Source organism: Empidonax traillii, unplaced genomic scaffold (assembly GCF_003031625.1).
Source record: "Empidonax traillii isolate 1590-97213 ecotype Southwest subspecies unplaced genomic scaffold, ASM303162v1 scaffold10:size5872457, whole genome shotgun sequence".
Lineage (NCBI taxonomy): Eukaryota > Metazoa > Chordata > Aves > Passeriformes > Tyrannidae > Empidonax > Empidonax traillii.
In genome coordinates, this window is record NW_020955203.1 from 403,039 (window position 1) to 423,284 (window position 20,246).

The 20,246-nt window shown below is 39.8% G+C and overlaps 1 protein-coding gene across 4 annotated transcripts in view; it reads left to right on the forward strand.

The window, feature by feature from the left end:
• Nucleotides 1–20,246, forward strand: part of KIAA1328 (KIAA1328 ortholog) — a 172,043-nt gene that overhangs the window by 115,513 nt on the left and 36,284 nt on the right. For all 4 annotated transcript variants that reach the window (XM_027885210.1, XM_027885217.1, XM_027885227.1 and 1 more), the window contains 2 exons: nucleotides 430–1,118; nucleotides 3,882–3,977. In XM_027885210.1, the coding sequence (XP_027741011.1) occupies nucleotides 430–1,118; nucleotides 3,882–3,977 (785 nt within the window). The remainder of the gene's footprint in view (nucleotides 1–429; nucleotides 1,119–3,881; nucleotides 3,978–20,246) is intronic.

Below are 20,246 nucleotides of genomic sequence, written 5' to 3' on the forward strand. Positions count from 1 at the left end.
GAAATGTTTTACATCAAATCTCCTGCTGTGTAATGGCCAATCAAAGACTATTTATAGTGGCTGAATGGATTTTTTGGCTCGGTATTCAAAATTAAACATTTTCAAACCTTAACATTTAATGTTTTTTGCCACTCTTCAAGTTGATTTTATGTAACCCTAGATGCTCACAACTACTTGATACTCTGAAGTGACTCATTTTATGCTGAGGATCCTGCAGGCAGTAGTTTTACATTTATTACACTTGTGTAGATGGAATGAAATGTAGATTTGATAGCAGATCCGTGTCTGTCTTCTGGTAAACATTTTGTTGGATTTGGCTGTATGTCCATCATCGTGGAGTCTGTTTCTGAGAGAACACATTTATCAAGGGAAATCACTGAGCAAAGATAAATTTTGGTAATTTACGGGAAACTGTTTCTCTTACTACAGGTATCCAGTAAGAAGATCTCGTGCCAGCAGCCATCTCTTGAGCTAGATGGCTCCTTCCTGGGTGCTGGGAGACATTGGGCTCTTCATAAGAACTGCAGAGCACCAAAGGCTGGAAGCCCGACCCGTGTTGCATTGTCTCAGCCTTGCAGGAATAACCCCCGTTACAGGACAGAAATCCATTGCAACCATCAGGAGTGTCTGAAGGAATATCTGATGGAAAATGACTTGCACACAAAGTGTAACAACACTGTGATTTCCCCGGCCAAGCAGAGGAGCCCTCACCATGTAAAACAAGCTCAGGAGATGGACCAGAAAGCAAATGAATTTCAGAGCACGTGCCCTCAGCAAGTGAGTCATGGTTGTGCCTGCAGGCATGTAGGGAGCTCAGGGAGCATGGAAGAGAGCCGCTGTGTCAGCCAGGTACTTAGAAAACACTCTGGGCCAGTACACAAAACCTGTGATCATTCCAGGCACTCTCGAGGTTTTGTGCAGAATCACAGCGCTGACTCGGGGCCTAAGGAAACAGAGCTGGCTAAAAGGTTGCATGAAGAAAGAAGGCAGAGGCTGCTTCTGCAAAAAATGGAGCTGGAAATTGAAAAGGAACGACTCCAACATTTATTGACTCAACAAGAAGCAAAACTGCTCCTAAAACAACAGCAACTATACCAGTCTCGTATGGATTATAACAGGTGACTTTGAGACTTATAATTAAACTTAAAAAAAAAAAAATTCTAAAATTTCTAATTAACACATGGGCAATAGTTGACTAAAGTGGGAGAATGGAACTGATAAAACAAGATAGGCAAAACTTGTGGCACAAATTCTAACTGATTTATAGGAGAGAAGACTTTTTAGTGTGTTAGTATATACTGTTGGGAAACAGCATGACAGCTGTGGAAAGCAGCAGAGGAAAACAGTAGGTGGTAGAAAGAAAGGCACAAGACAAGCACTGCTAAAAGACTAGGTAGGAAAAGAGAAGCAGTAGAAGAAAATGAGACGTTGATCTTAGTGCAGGCACTTGAAGGAATACAGACATTTGCCAAAAGAGCAGCGTGAGCTTGGATGGCATAGATTCATTCCCTCTTCTTTCCTTAGAGAGGTCAGTTTTGAAGTGTTGCACCCTCCTAGGTAGATACTGGAAGGAATGTGTTTTACAGAGAAGATAGAGATCATTATATGTGTGTATTTACGAAAAAGGAAGGGTGCTCTGTGTAGCATGAACATTTTCTTTCCAGTGGTGGTTGTGAAAAGGAGAATGCTGAGACTGAGGCATGATACATGCTTAAAACTAGAAGAAGAAAAAGGCAGCAACCATAGAAATACATGATGGGGCTCGAAAGGCCTGTGAGCTTGTTGCAAAAGGTTAAGTAACACGTTTCTGATAATGGAAATAAGTCTCTGAGAAAGGGGACAATGGGAACAGGTTAAAGCAAGTTAAATTAGCCAGTATAACTGAGTGGAGTACTAGTATCTCAGCATTAGAAAGGGAAAACAATAGGGAGGAATCTAGCAGTCTTTTAGGAGAGGCAGTAGGAGTGTTTCACGAGGATGCATATTTCTATGCAGTTCTAATATGGCAACTGCTGACAGCATCCCTTGAGAGTCTGCCTTACGTGACCCACTTCCTACATTCATGTATTATAACCACCATGGAGGAATATATCACTTTCTCTTCTTAATTCCAGCCCCTGGATACTTTTCAAACTGTAAAAGAGAATTCTGCAATCTAGATGGTCTTTTGTTTGCCTTCTTGGGTTGTTGTTTACATTGAAAATAATGTGTTTATATGGCTTTAAAAGCACCTGTCTTAAAGGCAATCACAATTGTGTGTGTTGAAAATGACTGAGGTCACTAACAAAGGATTATAACTTCAGGTGAGAATTAAGTAGGAACAGATGGATTCTTAATCATCAAATACCTTAATTCTATGCATGCATCCCTCTAATGAAAAACAAGTAGATATGAAGGACACACAAACTTTTGGAGTTTGTTGTGAGTTTTTTGGTGGTTTTGTTTTTGTTTTTGTGTTGTTTTTTTTTCCAGTGGGAATTTTTCAGCATTCAAGGCATCATAAGTTCAGAAAAAATAGACCTTAAATATCTGCAATGATGTGCTTGTTATATCTATTTTAGCTGTTTTTTTTCTGAAAAAAAAACAACCCTCGTGGTTTACAGAGCTCTAGTTACCTAAAGAGAATTCCATTAATTAAAATCATATATGATCAATCTGAGGACTCAGTATTTTTATGATCTCTTTTCAGAGGTGCACTTGAAGGCAGATATGCCATATTCTCTCTAAGAAAGCGACTAGAATATAGAGTGCTTTCTCTTGAAAATGTTTCAGTATCTTTAGAATTAAATATTTGATATTTACAGGTCACAGTTGTTTCAGTTTCAGGTATATAATTCACTTTTGCACTTGGTAACAGGGTGGTTTTCTATACTACTAACAATAAAAATGAGTTTAGCTAAGCTCAGATACCCTTTGCTTCATTGTCAGGAGATTCTAACCTAGTTAGGACATCATAACAATTTAAAAAAAACCCAGTACAACAAAAAAACTTTTCCATGTAGTGTTTATTTTTGTCTGTCCTTCTGCCTGGGGGGAGTGCTGGTTGAAGTCCATTCCAAGCTACTGAAGGTATTGTCATTGAATGACAAATAAAAGGTCTGACCATTTGCAATTACTGACTATTAACTCTTCTGATCTTTTAGCTAAAGTATGAGTTGATCCTATTTTTTTGGCCATGCTGCATCATAACTGCAATCTAATCGTCCACATTTCCCTATTTAACCTCAAGTGAACGTAGTACTTTCAGTTTGCAGTTTCTGTCTATGTGAAATAGTTGCTCAGCTGTCAAAAATGGCATGTGTGCAGGCAAAGGGGTAGTTAAGTGACCTCCTCCTGATCCAGCCTCACTGGAGTAGACCAGTAAGGGCAAAGCCTGGAAACCGGAATTTTATTCAAGTAAAAAAGTAGTACCTCTATCTTGGCTTTTCTGTCTTCATTAGATAGAAAGAGTGATCTATTAAAAGTGGTGCATCATCTGTGGGCCCATAGTTTGAGGATGCACAACCATCTGAAACAAATTCTACATTTTATGCAGCTTAGGCAATGCCTTTGAGTTCTGGTGCTGAACTGTAATCTGAGCCCAACAAAGATGTTTGTTATTTGATACTGTGACCCTTTCCTTGAGGGAGCTAGTCCTTGGAAATCAGTAAATGAAACTTTTATGTTTGTTTCCCAGTGGTAACCCTTGGAAGCAAAGGCACTGGACGCAAGTCAGCCTTTCGCTACAAAAGTATATTTGGAAGTGCGAAAACAATTGTGAAAGCATCTGCATTTGATGTGTTTAAGCAGCCTGATCATAGACACATAGGTCACCTTTTTATGGCAAGTTCCTGACATGAAATTTGACCAGCTGCAGAACCAACTAACTCCATTTTTTTCAGGTTTAGAGGCCACGTCCCTGGCTCAGAGGATGTGCCCATCGCTGAAACACCCGGAGAACTTGCTCTGATGATGAACGGCAACAGCATGGGGCTGAGGTAATTTCTCTCTTCACTTCTAAGTGCTTCGCAGGGTCGGTATATCTTCTTGACAGTGTGCTGTTGCCTGCCAAGTGTATTTGTTCATATGTTTGTTTCAGATTAAGAGCTTTTTTCTTCAGGAAAGGTAAAATTCATTGACTGCTGTGTTTTAGGAGTCAACTCAATAGTTATGATGACCAGTTATTACTCAAGGTTTAGGGGCTGACTTCCTGAAGAGGTCTCAGGTTTTGTGTGTCACCTCTTAGCCCAGTGCAAAATGGAATTTTCTCAAAATATTAGCTTTTTCTTTGTTCTAGGTGAGCATTGAAAAAAATTAATTTTTTTAATTAAAATCAGAACATTTTTTAGCCTGGATTTGGACCTGATGAAAATAATACATTATTCTTTAACTCTCAGATCTTTTACAGTTGGTGACAGATACTTGTTTTTTAAATGTTGCTGCGTCGCACCTCTGTTTTGGTGAGATCAGAGCAAACTACCACTGAAATAACTGGAAGTAGAGTTAAGCCAATATTTAGCTGATAATCTCCATCTTACTTGCTATTTAAAACTTCAGTCAATACAGCATTGTACTTTCTTTCTGTCCTACCCTTTCACATTTCCTGTTAAAACTGGAAGAAAATTCGGGCTTATTAGAAAAACAGCAAATAAAAGCTGTGGATTTGGCAGGGTTTTTCTCCTTTTCTCAGAAAGTAAAAGCTTCTTGTTCTATGCTGTAACTATAGGTATCCTTTTGAACAAAGAATTACCTCTTTGGTGGACAAGACGAGCAACTGTGGTTTGAATGTCCCCTTTTTTAAGTGATGAGAGAATACCTTAAAATAATAAACTTCCTACTCTGTTATGTGAATACTAGAGGAAAAGATGGATAGTTTATTTATGAACTAAGGGTCCAATACTTTTTTCTTCTTTTTTTTAACTTTTTTATACTAGTTTTATTTTATGAGATCTTCTTCACCGAAAAGAGATAAGGCCTTTTTCTCCAAAACAACAGGAGTTTGTAGATTCCTTGGAATACTTCACTGCTTACCCAGGTGTTTGGTTGCTGTGAGTTATTGTCATATCCTCCTTCTATTATTTTTTCCTTCATTTTCAGAGTACTATCACTGTAACAAAAAAATCTGGAGAGTCGTGACATGTTTAAGATGCAGTAGCATTAAGCCCCTTGGAGAAAAAAATGTAACCTAGAACATCTGTAGGGCTTCTGGCAACAGTTTACCAAAAATCTGCAAATGTCTACATAGCCTAACAGGGAAAATTTGCGCTGTTAACAAAATGAGAGTTCCAGATTTCAAAAGGTTCCCTACCCTCTCTTCATTCCCCTGGTTTAATTTACTGTAATATTTCAAAGTTAATGTCTGTTCGAGCAGTCTCAAGTTGCCTTGCCAGCTGGTTGCAAAGTTTGGCAGCAAAACACTTGGAAGTTTTTCTTCCTATATGCCATCTTCAGTTTCGCAAAGGTTACCAGATGAATGGTCCCTAAATAATTTACTCTAATGTAAGGCTTAAAGAGGCTGCAGAAGACAAGTCCATTTGTCTCTTTTTATGCATTTGAATATGTAAGTGATGTTTTCTTCAGTATAGAGTCTGCAAGTGTGTGGCTAGAGCTTAGAAAGGAGGAAGAACTGGTAGGCATAAATCTTTTTTTTAACTGTCTCTTTCTCTTTTTTTTTTTTTTTTTTTTTTTTTGGTGCCTTTTTTTTTTTTTTAATTGACCTGTCAAACAGTTCTTGTTACGGCAAATGCTAGCAGAACGCTAATGGAAAATCAGCCCTCTCTGACTTCCAGTTCATACATGAGAGCTCCTCTAGCAAATCTCACAGCATGAAACTTGATTTCAGTCTTCAAATAAGCAAAAAAAAACGAGCTTAAAAATATCCTGGTATTTTAAAGGAAATGGTGAAATTCCTTTAAAATACTAAACTTGATGAAGCGAGATGTTGGAGTTTAGAAGTAAAATAAATAATATAATCAAGAACCGAAAAACATTGTTTTTTTTTTATAATTAACAGCTCATTTTGAGTTAATTATCTACAATTACAAAAATCTAATTGCAATTTATCCTCTACTATCTGTGGGAAGAATTATAGGCAAGGGAATGTGCATCACTGCCAGGCATAAATGCTATAGGATGGGTACAAATAATAGAGGAACCCTTAATGAAAAAAAAAGCAAATAGGAGTGTGCAGCTGTGCCAAGCTATTGAAAGGTAATTGTAGCCAGAAATGAGATATGTAGTTTAAAAGGCATCTTGTCATCTCCTGTAGGGATTAATTTTTTTCCCTCATTGAAGAAAGGGAAAAAGAGTTCACAAGCAAATACAGTAGAGTTTGATTTCTGATACAGGCTTTCCTTATAGTCCATCAGTGAAAATGAAAACTTTTGTCTCAAGGGCTACTACAGACAAATTTTCAAATGGATGCCTGTTTTCTACTACTGAGGTCTTTTTGTTGTCATAGTCAGCAGGCACTGTTCATCTCAGCCTATTTGGACATCTATTCTGGTATGAATTTGCAGTGTTGAATTTGTCACTTCCCTGATGGGTCTGTTGAGAAGAAATGTGATTGTACCTTTGCCTGCTTGCAGCTGGGCCGGCGTGCGGGACCTGAAGCATCTTCAGAAGCAAGATCTCCAGTTCTCTAAGGGGCAGCAGTCAGAGCAGGTTTTATTGAGGATGGTTTTCAGTAGCTTGGAGTGCTCCTGTGTGAGCCCATAGCCAATTTTCAGCTATGGAGATAGTAGCTTGTGCAATTAATGGCAAGTTGTCTGTATAATTTCTTTTCAAGTCTGCCCCAGTGTGCGAGATGCTTTAAAATATTCAAAATAAAAACATAACTTGATGCATTTGTTTAGCATAAAACAGCCTTTTACAAAGCACTTTCCATCTCCCAGACGCAGATGCTTGGTACATGCTCAAGTACCCACTCCATGCTTATTCAGTAGGATCAATACACCAGGCACCTGCTTTTGTGTGTGCTCCTGACATCTGCATCTGGGAAAGGAATTCTAAAACTCTTCTCCCCTTTATTTAATCTTAACTTTGGATCTGAATGGCGTGGAAATAAAACCTGTTTAATGGCACCAACTAAAGAAGACACGGTTTTCTACTTTGCAAGCACCGCTCCCCAGAGCTCTGCTGTGTGCCTGAACCTTAGCATACAAGATATCCTGGTTTTCTGAGTCTTGGGTTTCCTATACAGCTCTGACAGTGTGGCTTTTTACTGCCTTCTCTCTAACACATCTTTGCCTCAGATTTCACACGATTCTGCCACTGAGCCTCAACACAGGCCTGTGCAAAGAGTTATAAATAGGAATTGTTGGATACAGAAGCTCTTGAATGTGTTTACAGCTATCTGCAGGCATTCTTTCAATGTGTGCTACCTGGTGAAAGGATTTCTTTCCTGGTGCATTAAAGATTTGCAGGTGGAATTTGCCACCTTTAATTTCATTGAAGGCTCTTTATGAGCTTCATTCTGTATCACCCGTGTGTGGTTTTTTCCAGTTTGTATTTTTAGTTAGTTGAAAATATCAGAGACAGAATTCAGCACTACTTCTCCTCTACTTGGATGCTCATTGCTATGGTGATAGTTCCAGGAGGGAATGCTGTCAGGGGTCTTTCAAAAGATTTTTATGTTTATGGTGTAACTATTTTTATTATCTAGTAAGAGAAGGTGACAATTATCTGTTGCTCCTTGTTTAATGCTTTGTTATAAACTCTCCTTTTTTTCCGAGGCTTGTTAGACATGCAGGCATCTTTCTGTGGTGATGTGCAAGCACACTTACATGCTTTTGTTCAAATATTTACTGCAATGAAACAGACCTGCAGAGGAACACAGACTTGCAGCTCCCCCTACTGTCCCAGGCATATCCAGGTTTGTTCACACAATTTCCCCCTCCAACTAATTTAAAAATAAAATAAAAATCACATACAGTCTCATGGCACTGCCACCTCTAAACTGACTTGTGCTGGCCCCATTACTCCCGTTTTTGAGAACAGATTTTAAAAAATAATAGCAGCACCCATTTTGTTTCCTATTCAGAGCTTTCTTGTCAGTTCCTCTTTCTGGTGTGTGTCACCTCTGTCACTCTTGTCCTGAGCCTCTGGAGGAGGAACCATTATCAGAGATGTAACTGGCTTGTTGGCCAAGACCTCCCAGGCTCCAGGTCATCTATGAGTTCTCCTTGGTCTCTTGAGGTGCGTCTATATAGGTCGTGGCCAACTTTTATGAATACACAGTTTGTTGGAATTTTTTTTTTTCATCTATTTGCTGTTTTGGCAGACTGGCACATTAAATTGGGATGAAATCAACTGTGCTTGCAAATGGCCCATAAAATCTGTGTATCTGGAAGCTGCTTACCCACTTGTTAGTGCTCCTTTTAACACCCAAGTTACTTTCTTGTTCCAGATAATTTTACATTGAAGTTTGCATCATTTTTAGATTGGATATTTGTGGAGCAAACGCTTGTTTGGCCGGTAAAAAAAAAGTGCTTGCAGATCTGCCAATAGTGCACACGCTGAATTAGGTGCAGATATGAGTTTTTCTTTCTCTCATGGTGTTGTCTGGCTATATATAGGCACAGCATCCTTCCAACAGATGGCTGCCGGAGTCTGCTGTGACGTATGGGAGAGTACAGTCAGAGTCAGACACACATTTTTGCTTCATTAGTGCCACGTGCAGACTCCGAAGGTAGTAGCTTTTCTTGCCCAGGGTGAAGGCTTTTGTTCTGATGTGGTTACTAAAAGCTTACGGCTGAATTGGAGTGGGTGGGTGGCAATTTTTTACTTATATCTATGCATGCACTTAATTGTTTTTTTTTTTTTTGTTAAGGTAGGCAGTGATCCTTATCAGACCAGGGAGAGAGGAGTTCATTTCTGCTGACCTGGTTCCTTCACTAATCTAATTTTCAGGTTTACTTTCAACTGCGACAGTGATTTCAAGCTGCGTGTCTAACATTTACCTGAATTATGCTGATTCTGTTCTCATGATCACGTCTGCTGCACACAGCAGTATTACATCATTTCCATTGCAGTCCAGAGTAACCTTGAGCAGGAAGCCTGCTTATAGGCTAGAGGTATAAGACCGAAGCAGAAGACACCACAGGTAGGTTCTGTAGGCAGATGCAGCCAACCTGTAGGTGAGGTCTTCCAAAAGCACAGAAACTCTGGTGTTAGAAACGCTACTAAGCATAGGAGGGCGGTCAGTGAAAACAGGCTTGTTAACACTCAAGCGCTTTGGTGTTTTCACAAAACTTGCATTTCCTGCCAGTCTTCTGCATGGGTATCGTTCTGCAGTAGCACACATCAAAACTGGAAATGCTCGGAGATTTTTTTTTTCCTTTGGGTTGAAATGTTTAAAATGCGTGCATCTCCTGAAGGAGTTTGTTCCTTGCCAACGCTTGCAGACAGTGAGAGACATTTTTGCAAGTCATTTGCAGATGCCTCCTTTGAAGGAAAATGTAGACACTGTTAGTTTACTGCCTGAATTGAATTTTGAAAACCTGAATTCTATTTTTATAAATTGGAGCGGATTACTTTTTCAGACATACCATTTTGTTACTTTTTATTTTTATATGTAATCTTGAGTGAAGAGAAAGTTATGTTTAATCTAGATATTCATATGTCCCAGAAATTTATGTCTTGGAAAAGTTAGGAAAAATCTTATAAAACAAAATGTTCTGGAAGGTAGTTTTAGATCAGGAAACTCTAAACCCACCCACACAACTTTCATGCCGTTTAAAGGCTTGTATCAGAACTGATGGGGCAGGACTAAGAACAAAAGTTATTGGTATTGCAAAGTTAAGCAAGAAATCCTCTGTACCCTGCTGTTCTGGCTATGATTGCAGCTGCACTAAGCTAAAACCCATTCCCCCACCCCTCTTGTGACCTTGGGTGCACTTCAGCACACAGAGAATTGAAGCAAAAGGCAAACTTTAGTAAATGTTAGGTTCTGCCACTTGCAGATGTGCAGACTACATGTAAAGATGATGGTACACGTGCTCTTGCTCGCGCTCTGGCTCTCGCTGTCTCTGAAGTGGGCTTTGTGTATCTGCCACTGAATTTTTCTGACATAAAACTTCCCAGACCGTACTGGTGTATTGAGTTGAACTCTGTGCCTTGGCATGGGTGCTGAGGCTTTGCAGAACTACCCATTATATTTATAACAGTGCTAATTTTTGAGAGCCACGCAGAGAAAATTTTAGATTCAGCCCAGCTGATTTGTTCTTCACACTGCTCCTGCGGTGCAGAGGATTGATTTTTGTGTTTCTTTTGATATTTGGCTTCATTTCCTCTGGTACTCAGTGCTTCAGGCCTTAATCCTTTAACCTTGAATGTGAGCATCAAGGCTTCAGGAGGGATCAGGCCTTTTGATGGAGAGAGAATGTCTTTTGTTATACCAAATGGTTGGGAGTGGTATAAGGCGAGACAGATCTCCAGACAGTATATATTTCTCTATAGTGTTAGAAGACTATAAACAGAGGGTGGGTTTAGCAGGGATTATAAATAATCTGGAGGAAGGTGGGGTATTAGAAGCAATGGAAAAGAGTTAATGACTTTTTCTTTAACATTTGACCAATAACCAGTCTATCATGACAGATGTGTACTGGTTTGCCAAATGCTATAGTCTGATTTGGGTAATGGTTCAAAGCTCAGCGTGTCATGGAAATGGCAGTGTGGTCCCTGATGGAGCAGGGGAAAAAAAACCTTTTCAGCTTCTCAAAGGGCAGTATTTGTGGAAGCAGATGCTTGCTTGCCCTACCCAGCATAAAGAACAGTTCTGCGGGCAGCCGGGAGAGTTCGTACTGCTGGATTTTTATAGGATCATTAATTATATGTTATAAGGCAGCTAAGCATGGCATTCCTAACTCGATGAATTCCATTATGAATGGCCTTTTCATATTCCTCATCTCATTATATTAAATGCATGTGACCTGAAGTTTAGCTAAAGTTATTGTTCGGGTTAACTTTCATTTAGTGGTTGCCCTAGTTTTAGAAACAGTATGATCTTTAGATTTTATGGAGAGACAGGTTTTTTTATGCATGTTTTTGCAGCACTATTTTAGATAATTTCATTTGAAACTAGGTAGGAACCTCTGTGAGGTGTCAGGGAAGGGATTTAGTCACTCCTTGATTTGCCTGGAGATTTCTGTACCCACTGGATGACAACATCCTGTTACACGGATTTGGCTATCATCTCTCTGCCAATAACTCTTAAACCCTCTGCTCTGTTCCGTCTAGTCGTGCATATCTGACTGCCTGCCTGACATATAATCCCAGTTGTTTTGCCTTCAGATCATTCCTAATCTGGCCAAAACAGAACTCTTTACTTTTTCTTCCGAATCTCTCTTCACTTCTGATTTTGATAACGCCACATCCTCCCTGCCAGTCAGACTCCTAACCTCGGGGTCACTCTACTTCTCTGTATGCATCGAGGCTGCTGACAGCTACTGCAGCTTCCTTCTTCTTTGCAGATAAAACATCCCTTCAGCGTGTCAACAGTTAACCCCTTGCTCTAGTCCATCATCTTGCACCTTGACTGCTCTGAAGTCATCTTTCACTGCTCAGTAGTCATTCACTTCCTTCAAAATAAGTCTTCCAGGTGGGTATCATGGCTGTTTATTCAGATCTTGTCACCCTTACTTCTCTGAAACACCCCTTCAGGGACCAGTTGTCCACAGTATCAGTCTGTTAAAAGTCATAAAGGTGTTCCTTATTTTATTTTCTCTGCCACCATCTCTTCTTTAGTTCTTCAGTTATGTGTCAAAGTTTTGTTGGATGTTGGATGAACTTTCAGCCATGTACTCTTACCATATTCCGTGATTCTGTCTTTTGGAACCACTGAGTCGTGTCATGGCTACTTCTGCCTCCGTTTGTCTGTTGTGAAAGTATCTTTTGTGTTTTACATTTTAACTCTTTGAGCCTTTTTCTTCCCCCTTGAACTTTTTCAGAGTTTGAGTGCCTTTTCCCCCTCCCTTCCCTCAGTCCTAATTTGGTGAGTTTCAGACTAATGTCTCTCTTTGCACTGACCACAAGGACGGTCTCTGCCTGGTAAATCCACCTCAAATCTAAGTCATATTGAAAAGATATCACCGGTGACCTAGAGATAAAAGTATTACAATTCAACTGCAGTGACAAATCATCCACTCTTCTTTATAGTAGAGTTTTCATATGGCTTCTAGCACACGCAAGAGTTTGGAATAAAACAGTGTCCAAGTGTCTTCAGTCTTCTGTCAATAGTGCCAGGCTTCACCTCTTCGTGTAAGTACATGCCCTTCAGTTTGATCAATGTGTAGTTAATCCTTTTTTTCCTTTTAACTCTGTGTTCCCTTAATCTCTGTTTACATCCTGCATCCTTTTTGAGTAAATCATGTCTCCGAGAGAGGGGCTAAATTTATATATCAGCTGTGCACTCAGCAGGGCTGAGATGGCTCGACAACACAACTAAGGCGAACCTCTGGACCCACCTCAGTGTCAGAGCGGCACTGGTGGCATCTGCTCAGGACAGACTTTTTCACCAAGTTATAACAGACTTATGCAAAGGTAGACTTCCAAGTGCAAAAATCAGTAGTGGTAGGTAGCTCTAAGAATCACTTTATATTCGGACCAAAAGGGTTTCCCGAGTCTGCGAACTGGCAGTCCAGAGCCCACAGCTTCACTGCACACAGCTTCGTGCTGGGATCTCTTCCCTTAGTTCTTTCTCTTGATACTGGACATCAGAGCATGCCAGTACATATCTCAGTGATATGTGCCTCTTAGTGAGTCAATACTTTCCATCTGGTTTCAGTTCTATCTGAATATTTTCTGAATTTGAGTGCAAAAACATGTTCAGTCTGCTCTGTAAACATCCTGGTTGAGTCAATATTTGGTGGTGCTGTCAAATTCACATAAAATACATGCATTGAAAGGAAATTTTTAGTGTGCTGAGGGTTTTTTGTGGGGCCCAGACCATGGCTTTTATAGTTGTATGCCACCATTTAGGCATCCAAGTCTGTATTGCACCTGATTTTTCAGTCACTAGCCATCAAACATGCTCTGTGAAATATGTAGCTTCAGTGGATATAAGGCAACTGAACTGGCCAGAACTGATATTTTAAATCTTTACCAAGAGCTACCCTGTCAAATCTGCATCTGTTGGGCATGGTAATCCACTAATCTGAGTAAAGTCCAAAGTCTAACTTCTCTATTTATTTCTCTTCAGGCTATAGGATTTTTTTTTTTTTAAAGCAGATCAATAAACAATCTCAGTGTTTTCATTTTACTAAGCAATATAATATAGATGAGTACTAGTGTAGTGGTAAATCATTAATATACTCTTTAATCATAGAGTGACCATGTCCCACAGATGTGATTTAATCATGGAAAAAAGTCTGATGAAGTGTGAAAGTGCATCAGTAGGGGTGTTTCCAAGAGATCTGGAATAGTGTATGACACCATTTTAAAAGATGGTGTAGCATGAGAGTATTTAGGATCTCAGGTACATTTGTAGTTACAGACCTGGCAAAATTCTAATATGTGATTGGTTTTATTACTATAAAAGAAAAATTAAAACCCATGTCAGGTTTGTCTTTGGCTGAGGACCCTGTGTGATTAATGGCTTTTTGGAATAAGAAAAGCATGGCAGCCTCCAGATTCACTAGCCCCAAGATTTGTAAGACTTTACACTAACAGACCTGTAACCCCAAAAAGTGGTAGTAATCTGTGCTTAGCATGCTTGATTCAGTCATCATGGGATTCAGATAAAGGTGATTAGAATAAGAGGACAGAAATTGAATAGAAGAAGATGGGTCCTGTAAGGGTGCTCCTACGTGGGTTTCAGTGGTAATGGTTCCTGTTTAGAGAAATCAGATTCAAGGGTGGCAGCCTCAGGATAATAGACAATACAAAAACTCTATTTATGTGTATTATGGAATTTGATGCATTTATGGAACACTTTCCCTGCAACGTGTTTCCTGATATCAGGGGAGCTGTCAGTGGCCTAGAAAGTCACCTCAGGATCCTTAGGGGTATGTGTGTTTGCCCAAGTTAGGGGTTATTAATTTTCAGTGCTATTGGTGAAAAAAGTTCGAAACTTTATGTTTCTTCATTTCTTCACTTAGAAGCCAGGAGTGATAATTTATCCTTGCTGGTATCCTGAGTACTGAAAGTTAGCATCTATCACGTGTAATTATGTCAATGAACAGAAGCAACTATCTTTAATTGTTCTAATCCTCCAAAACTGCAAATTTTCTGTGTGTATATATTCTCTTCATAATACCTGCACACAAGAGTGTAATCTTAAATATCTGTTGCTCTAATTAGGAATTTCTTCAAAATGTCTTATTAGTAGGGCATACTGGAAACCCTGTATCTAGTTCCCAATTCTTATTGTGTCCCTCCTCTGGTGTATTGTCACTTACCCTTAGCAAGTGATTGTTCCATGATGTGTCCATGATCAGAAAAATGGCTTTTGCAATTGCTGCTCATTTACTGAAAGCTCCCGTTATCGACTCCCATTATCAGCCTGTCTGGAAACTTCTGCAGAGGAGAGAATGCTTCTGCACTGATGGTGTGAGCAAAGGAAAGCATGAGGTGGTTACCTGCACATCAGACCGGTCTTGGCCACAACCTGTTTTGCAGTGCAGCCCATCTCCTGTGAAGCCTTTCGTTCTGGATGAGCCAAGTTGAGAAGAGATTGTTCTTCTTCTTCTGTGCCTTTATCTCAACCAAATTGCAATCAAATCTGGGGCATGATGGGTATCTTGTGAATGGGGCTGGCTCTCAGCCAAACACCAGTGACGCTGGATAAGGCAATAAGGCATTCACTTTGGTGAAGAGCATGTGATTCTCCTTCTGAAGGAGAGAGTGATGTGGCTTGATGTACTGAAGAAGTTTGGATTTAGTTCAAAAACTTTGTCCTAAACAGGCTTTTGTGTCACTCCTTGTGGTACTTTCACTGTTGACAGTTGGGAAGGCTTTTCAGATATACAGACACTGTTTGGAAGGATTGTTTTTATACCTGTGCCATGACATTTACATGATTTCCTTTTGTGAAGGCTGACAGCAGTGGTGGCTGGAACGACAGCTGCTCTACTCTGCTCTATAAGAAAGGCCAAACACACAATCACAGCATTTTGCCCTGCTAAAGCCTGGCCAGTCTGTTTCCTGTGGCCATTTCTCTATGACTGTCTGGAAACCTTTATGCTGGAATTTTCTTTGAATTCAGAAGAGAGAAAAGCAATCACAGCTCATTTCACTGTTTATTAGGAAAACTCAGACATGTGGGAAAGGTGCTGGTAGGGAGTTGAAACATAGTGAATTAAAGCCAGAGGAAGGACAGGGCTTCAAAGGGAAGGCATGAATATAATTCTAGGTTAAATTTAGCTTAGTACTTGCTACAAATGGACCTCTAACTGTGTATATTAAGTGAAGCCCTGACTTCATTGAAGATAAAGACAGTATTCTGATTGATTCAATGGGGCCAGGGTTTCACCTATGGCTGGTATGATCTAATAGGTCATTGCTAATTAAGAGCATATGTGGCCTCAATTCTTTCTGGCGGAATTAAATATCTGAGCACTAGTCACTGAGGGAAGGGGAAAGGAACTGGTCTCTGAAAGAGTGGTCTGGAGAAGCCATGCTGTGGATTGCTGTACCCAGGTACGGCTTGAGTGGGATATGGAAAAGGCTTTATTATAGTTAGCACTATAACTCCTCCAGAATGAGAAAAAAAATAAACCAAATGCAGTAAGTCCTAGAGAGACAGTTCAACAGGGGAAAAAAACCCAAAACAACAGAGAAACCTGACACAGCCATGGACATTACTGGATTTGAGGGCATTGAGCCTAAAGGGTGCTGTAAGAGACGAAATCTCTGCATCACTTCCCAGCAATATATTGTCTGCATAGTAACATGTGGATTGTAGGCAATCGCTGTCTATTTTCTGTGATGAAAAATCCTTTTATTACAAGCAGATCTGATAATATTTATGTTTCAGTTCCAATACTCCCTTTCACTGTTGGAGTATTTCCCTACCTGCCCCTGTCCTCTTGCATAAAAAAATATGTGAGAAAGCAGATGGATGTGGTCCTGAAGACAGTTGGTGTTCTTTAACCTGGAGGAGAGAAGGCCCTGGGGAGACTTGACTATGGCTTTCAATGTTTAAAAGGGTCTTTTAAGAGAGATGGGGACAGGCTTTTTAACAGGGCCTATAGCTTCTCAACTGAAAGAACATATGTAAATTAGGTAAGATTAAGCAATTTTTCACCATGAGAGTGGTGAAACACTGTTACAGGGTGTTGAGAGAGGAGATGGATGCCCCAACTGTGGAAACATTGAAGGTCTCTTTGAATGGGTTCTGAGCAACATGCTCTAGTTAAAGATGTTCCTGCTCATTGTAGGGGAGTTGGACCAGGTGACTTTTAAAAGGTCCCTTCTAACCAAAACTGTCCTATGATTCTGTTATCTCAAAGCTTTAAATGAACATGCTCTCTAGAAAGGAAAGCAGCTGTTTCTTATTAACATGCACTGGATCCCAGCAGTGCCATTAACATGCTGATGCATCTAACATAAGCCTCGAAATGCCAGGTTTCATAATTGGCCCATGAAATCTCACTCTAGCCTTGAATATGGTCTTCAAGGTCCGTATTAGAATAGGATTTTTTCCTGCTTCTTAAAGGGAGGAAGAAACTGTTAAACTTAGATTTTTTTTTTTTCCTAGCACTCTATGTTTCAATTTGATAGGCTTGAGATTTTTAAGAATATGTTTTTAAGGTTGTTGATCATCTGACGAGAGCAGATTGGTTTTGTGGCAAGGAAAGGAAGGGTGATGACATTCAGAGATGAGAGACTGTCCTGAAGGTCACACTCTGCTTCTCCTCCTCACCTGCACCCCTCTTACCTCCCTTCCAGCTCCACCGAGCCATCCCGTAGATTTGTACCCCCTACGTGTGTTGCTCTTCTGGCTCGGCCACTCTGACATGTTTGTCCTCAGCTTCACTTGGGAGGACTGAAAGAGTTGGGGTTGCTCAGTAGACCACTGCCATTTGTTTTCCGATCCACTCATCCAAAGTCTGTGGTGCTTCTTTTCTCCCTGGCGGATGTTTTTCTGTTTGCCATGCAGACAGCTGACTTCCCAAACAGCCCCACTGTGGAACGGGTGGTTTTCAAAAGTGTGGTTTGATAACTTGACGTAAAGTGATCTAAATTTGGACCCCCGCAGAAACGAAGATCTTGTGATACATCGTCCCAGTGCTTGTAATGCTGCGGCTTTGTACGGAGCTGACTCTGGAAGCTGATCTGGCCGAAAACACTCCCAGCCAAAGTGGCAGGGGAGGAAGCAATTTTCAGCCTGTTTGTCAAACTGCATCTAAAATGGCAATTCAGGTTCCAGCTACAAAAACGTATTGCTTGGGTTGTCTACTTATCACCAGTTTTGCATCATTAAGTGTTATGCATTCTTGGCCCGATATAATTGCAGCAGATTGCGCACATGAACTGTTAATTATTTTATTTTTAAAACAGAAATTACGGAACAGGAAAATAACATTCCAACATGTTTGCTTTTGGAGCTAACCTACAACGGCAATCTGTTAGTTTGATAATGGTTAAACTCGCAAGCCCTTGCCTCAGCAGAGTGCAGTAGGGTACCATTAAGGCAGCCATCTGTTGAACACACAGTACTGGAGACATGAATTGCCTCGCGTTTTGGGTTTCTGAGTAGGTATAATGTAGTCTTGTTTCTCTGAACGCCACTGATCTGCGCTGAAAAATGCGCTGAAAGATCAGAGTTCAGTGAAAGGTGAGCACCCAAAACTGGGATCGAAGACTGGGAACCCGTCAGAGGAGCGCTGGGTGTGGAGCAGGGAAGAGACGGAAGCTCGTGGGCCTGCACATGCTGATAGTAAATGGGACTCTGGCAAGAGTCTGAGCTGCTGGGGTTGCTTAGCAATTCAATAGATCTGCAAAACTCCATTTGCAGACCAAGGCTGCCATTATGTTGGATTGATTCATAAGGATCAGCAGCTAAAACAAGTTATATTCTATCAGAGTTTTCTTGCATTAGTTTAAAAATGAATTTAGTTGGCTCTAAGTGGACATTTATTTTAGTATCTTGAAGAACTGACTTTCCTCTACTAAAGCAGAATAATGTATCTATATGGTGCCCTAACTTGAACAGTACATAAAGATTAGTAAATAAGACCCCATTAAAAATACTTATAATGTAAGTAACATGGGTCCCAATAGCCTTTCTAATGTCCATTAATGCTTATTCTGAGGATCAGAGCTCATTTTACTGAGCCATTTAGTCAAACCGTGTGATTATTTAGAAAGTTAATTCATGCATACTAAAATCTAGCTTAAGTAATGCAGAGGGTAGGAGGTAAAACTCTATGGAGACGATAGTCCTTTTTGTTATTTAATGATCAGCCATAATTAACTTGCAAATTTGAAATAATTAGAACAAATTAAAGGTATTTAACTTTGCCTCCCTAAAGAAAAATTCAAATTGCACCAAATGCAGCTTTAAATTATTCAAGTCTCAGAGGTCTGTGCCGGGTTTTTTTACAATGCCTTTTCTATGATGAGAATACCAATCTGCTTTTTGTCAGAAAGCATCCTATCAAGTAATTGTTCTTTGTGTCTAATAAATGACAGCTATTCTTCTTTGTAAAAGTATTTCAGTCTCTGAAGACTACATCAGCATTTCCATGGCATTTTAATTCAATAAAACAAAAGGTTAATGTTTTTCTACTTTTTAAGGAATGCAAATACTAGCAGTATTCAATGGGTCCTGAATGACATTTAAAATTTGCCATTCACACTCGGCAGGGATATCGCGATATGAGGCTCAGGCAGAGAGGAAAGAACGTTCAAGGTGTGTTTCCCTTTGTTGGTGGTGTACTTCGACATTCATAATGAGGCAGCAATGCTGAGACTTGCTTCTTTTCTGGTGACATTACAACTCCTGCCTTGGTGTGTAGGTTAGGTAGGTTAATAAGGTCTTTACTTAGACAGTCTTCTCTGTTGTGTAGTTTCAGGGAATAGCATGAAAATTCATTGGGTACCGTGGTGCCCTGCAGGAAGCCCTTCCAACCATGGTGCTTTTGAGTGATAAGAAGGATTGCTGGGTTTGAAAATAGACAAGAACCTCTTTTGTCTCTAAATCTCTCTAGATATAAATAACCAATTCCTTTGGACCATATGTTAAGTTTCAATTTCCAGGTTGCAATAGTCACATCATTCATTTTACTAATTATTCCACAGGTGAATGAGTAAATATGTTCTGAAACAGATTTTTTTTCCTTATGTTTTCTTTGTTTAATTGTGGTATGTAGTTAATTACTGCACTATCCCTTTCCCTTCTTGGTCTGCACACCTTTCAGATTGTCATTTTAAGATGTGACACTCTGTCCTTACTTGAGCAAAACTTCAGTGTGAGCTGTTATGTATTAAATACTAAACAATGAGGTTCTAACTAGTTGCTTATTGAGCCTAGAAATGCAAACACACTTGCTTTTGGTTATTTACCATAAATTAGCTTCTCTAACTTCTTCATGGTGTCTGTTTCTGTTTGAATTGCCTCTGTCATTGCATTATGTAGAGCAGAACTCAGTATTCTAGAGGTAACTGCACCATGTAAAAGGTATTGCAGTAATCACCTCCCTTATCTGCAAGCCAAAGGTCACTGTCTTCACATGAGGACTGTAGGTTGTAATTAAATGTGCTTTAAAAACTCAGAAAGCATCTAAATAATGACAACCTCACTGTTTTTAAGTGCTGTTAATCATCCAAGTGCAGGCAAATGGAATTTCAGGTCCTGTATTATCAGAGAAATCTGGTCAAGTATTAGACCTTGAAGCCTCTTTAAGCAGCTACCAGGATCTAAAACCACCTCTTGCTTTACTTGGGGTTGCAGGTATTAGTAGGTTAATAATTTCATATAATTCAAATAATATACTAACTTAGTTCCCTGTAAATTTTAAAAACACTTTGCAGTATTATTAGTGGTCACATGGTTTGAAGCCCTAAAGTAAACGGAGGTTATTCAGAGAAGTTATATTCAACACTTCAGCCTGTTATTATAGGTCATAAGCTATTATATACTGTTCTGCATTAATAATACAGGAGTAGTACTAATTGTCCAACAGGCTCAGTGGGCCCTATTAAACAATGTCTTATACGGCACATTGATTTGAAACTTTTAATTTAGCTATCATTTTCTGATTTTCCCTCAGATCTACAATGACTTCAGTCCGGTAAGCTTTTAGGCAAAAGATTCATGTGATTCA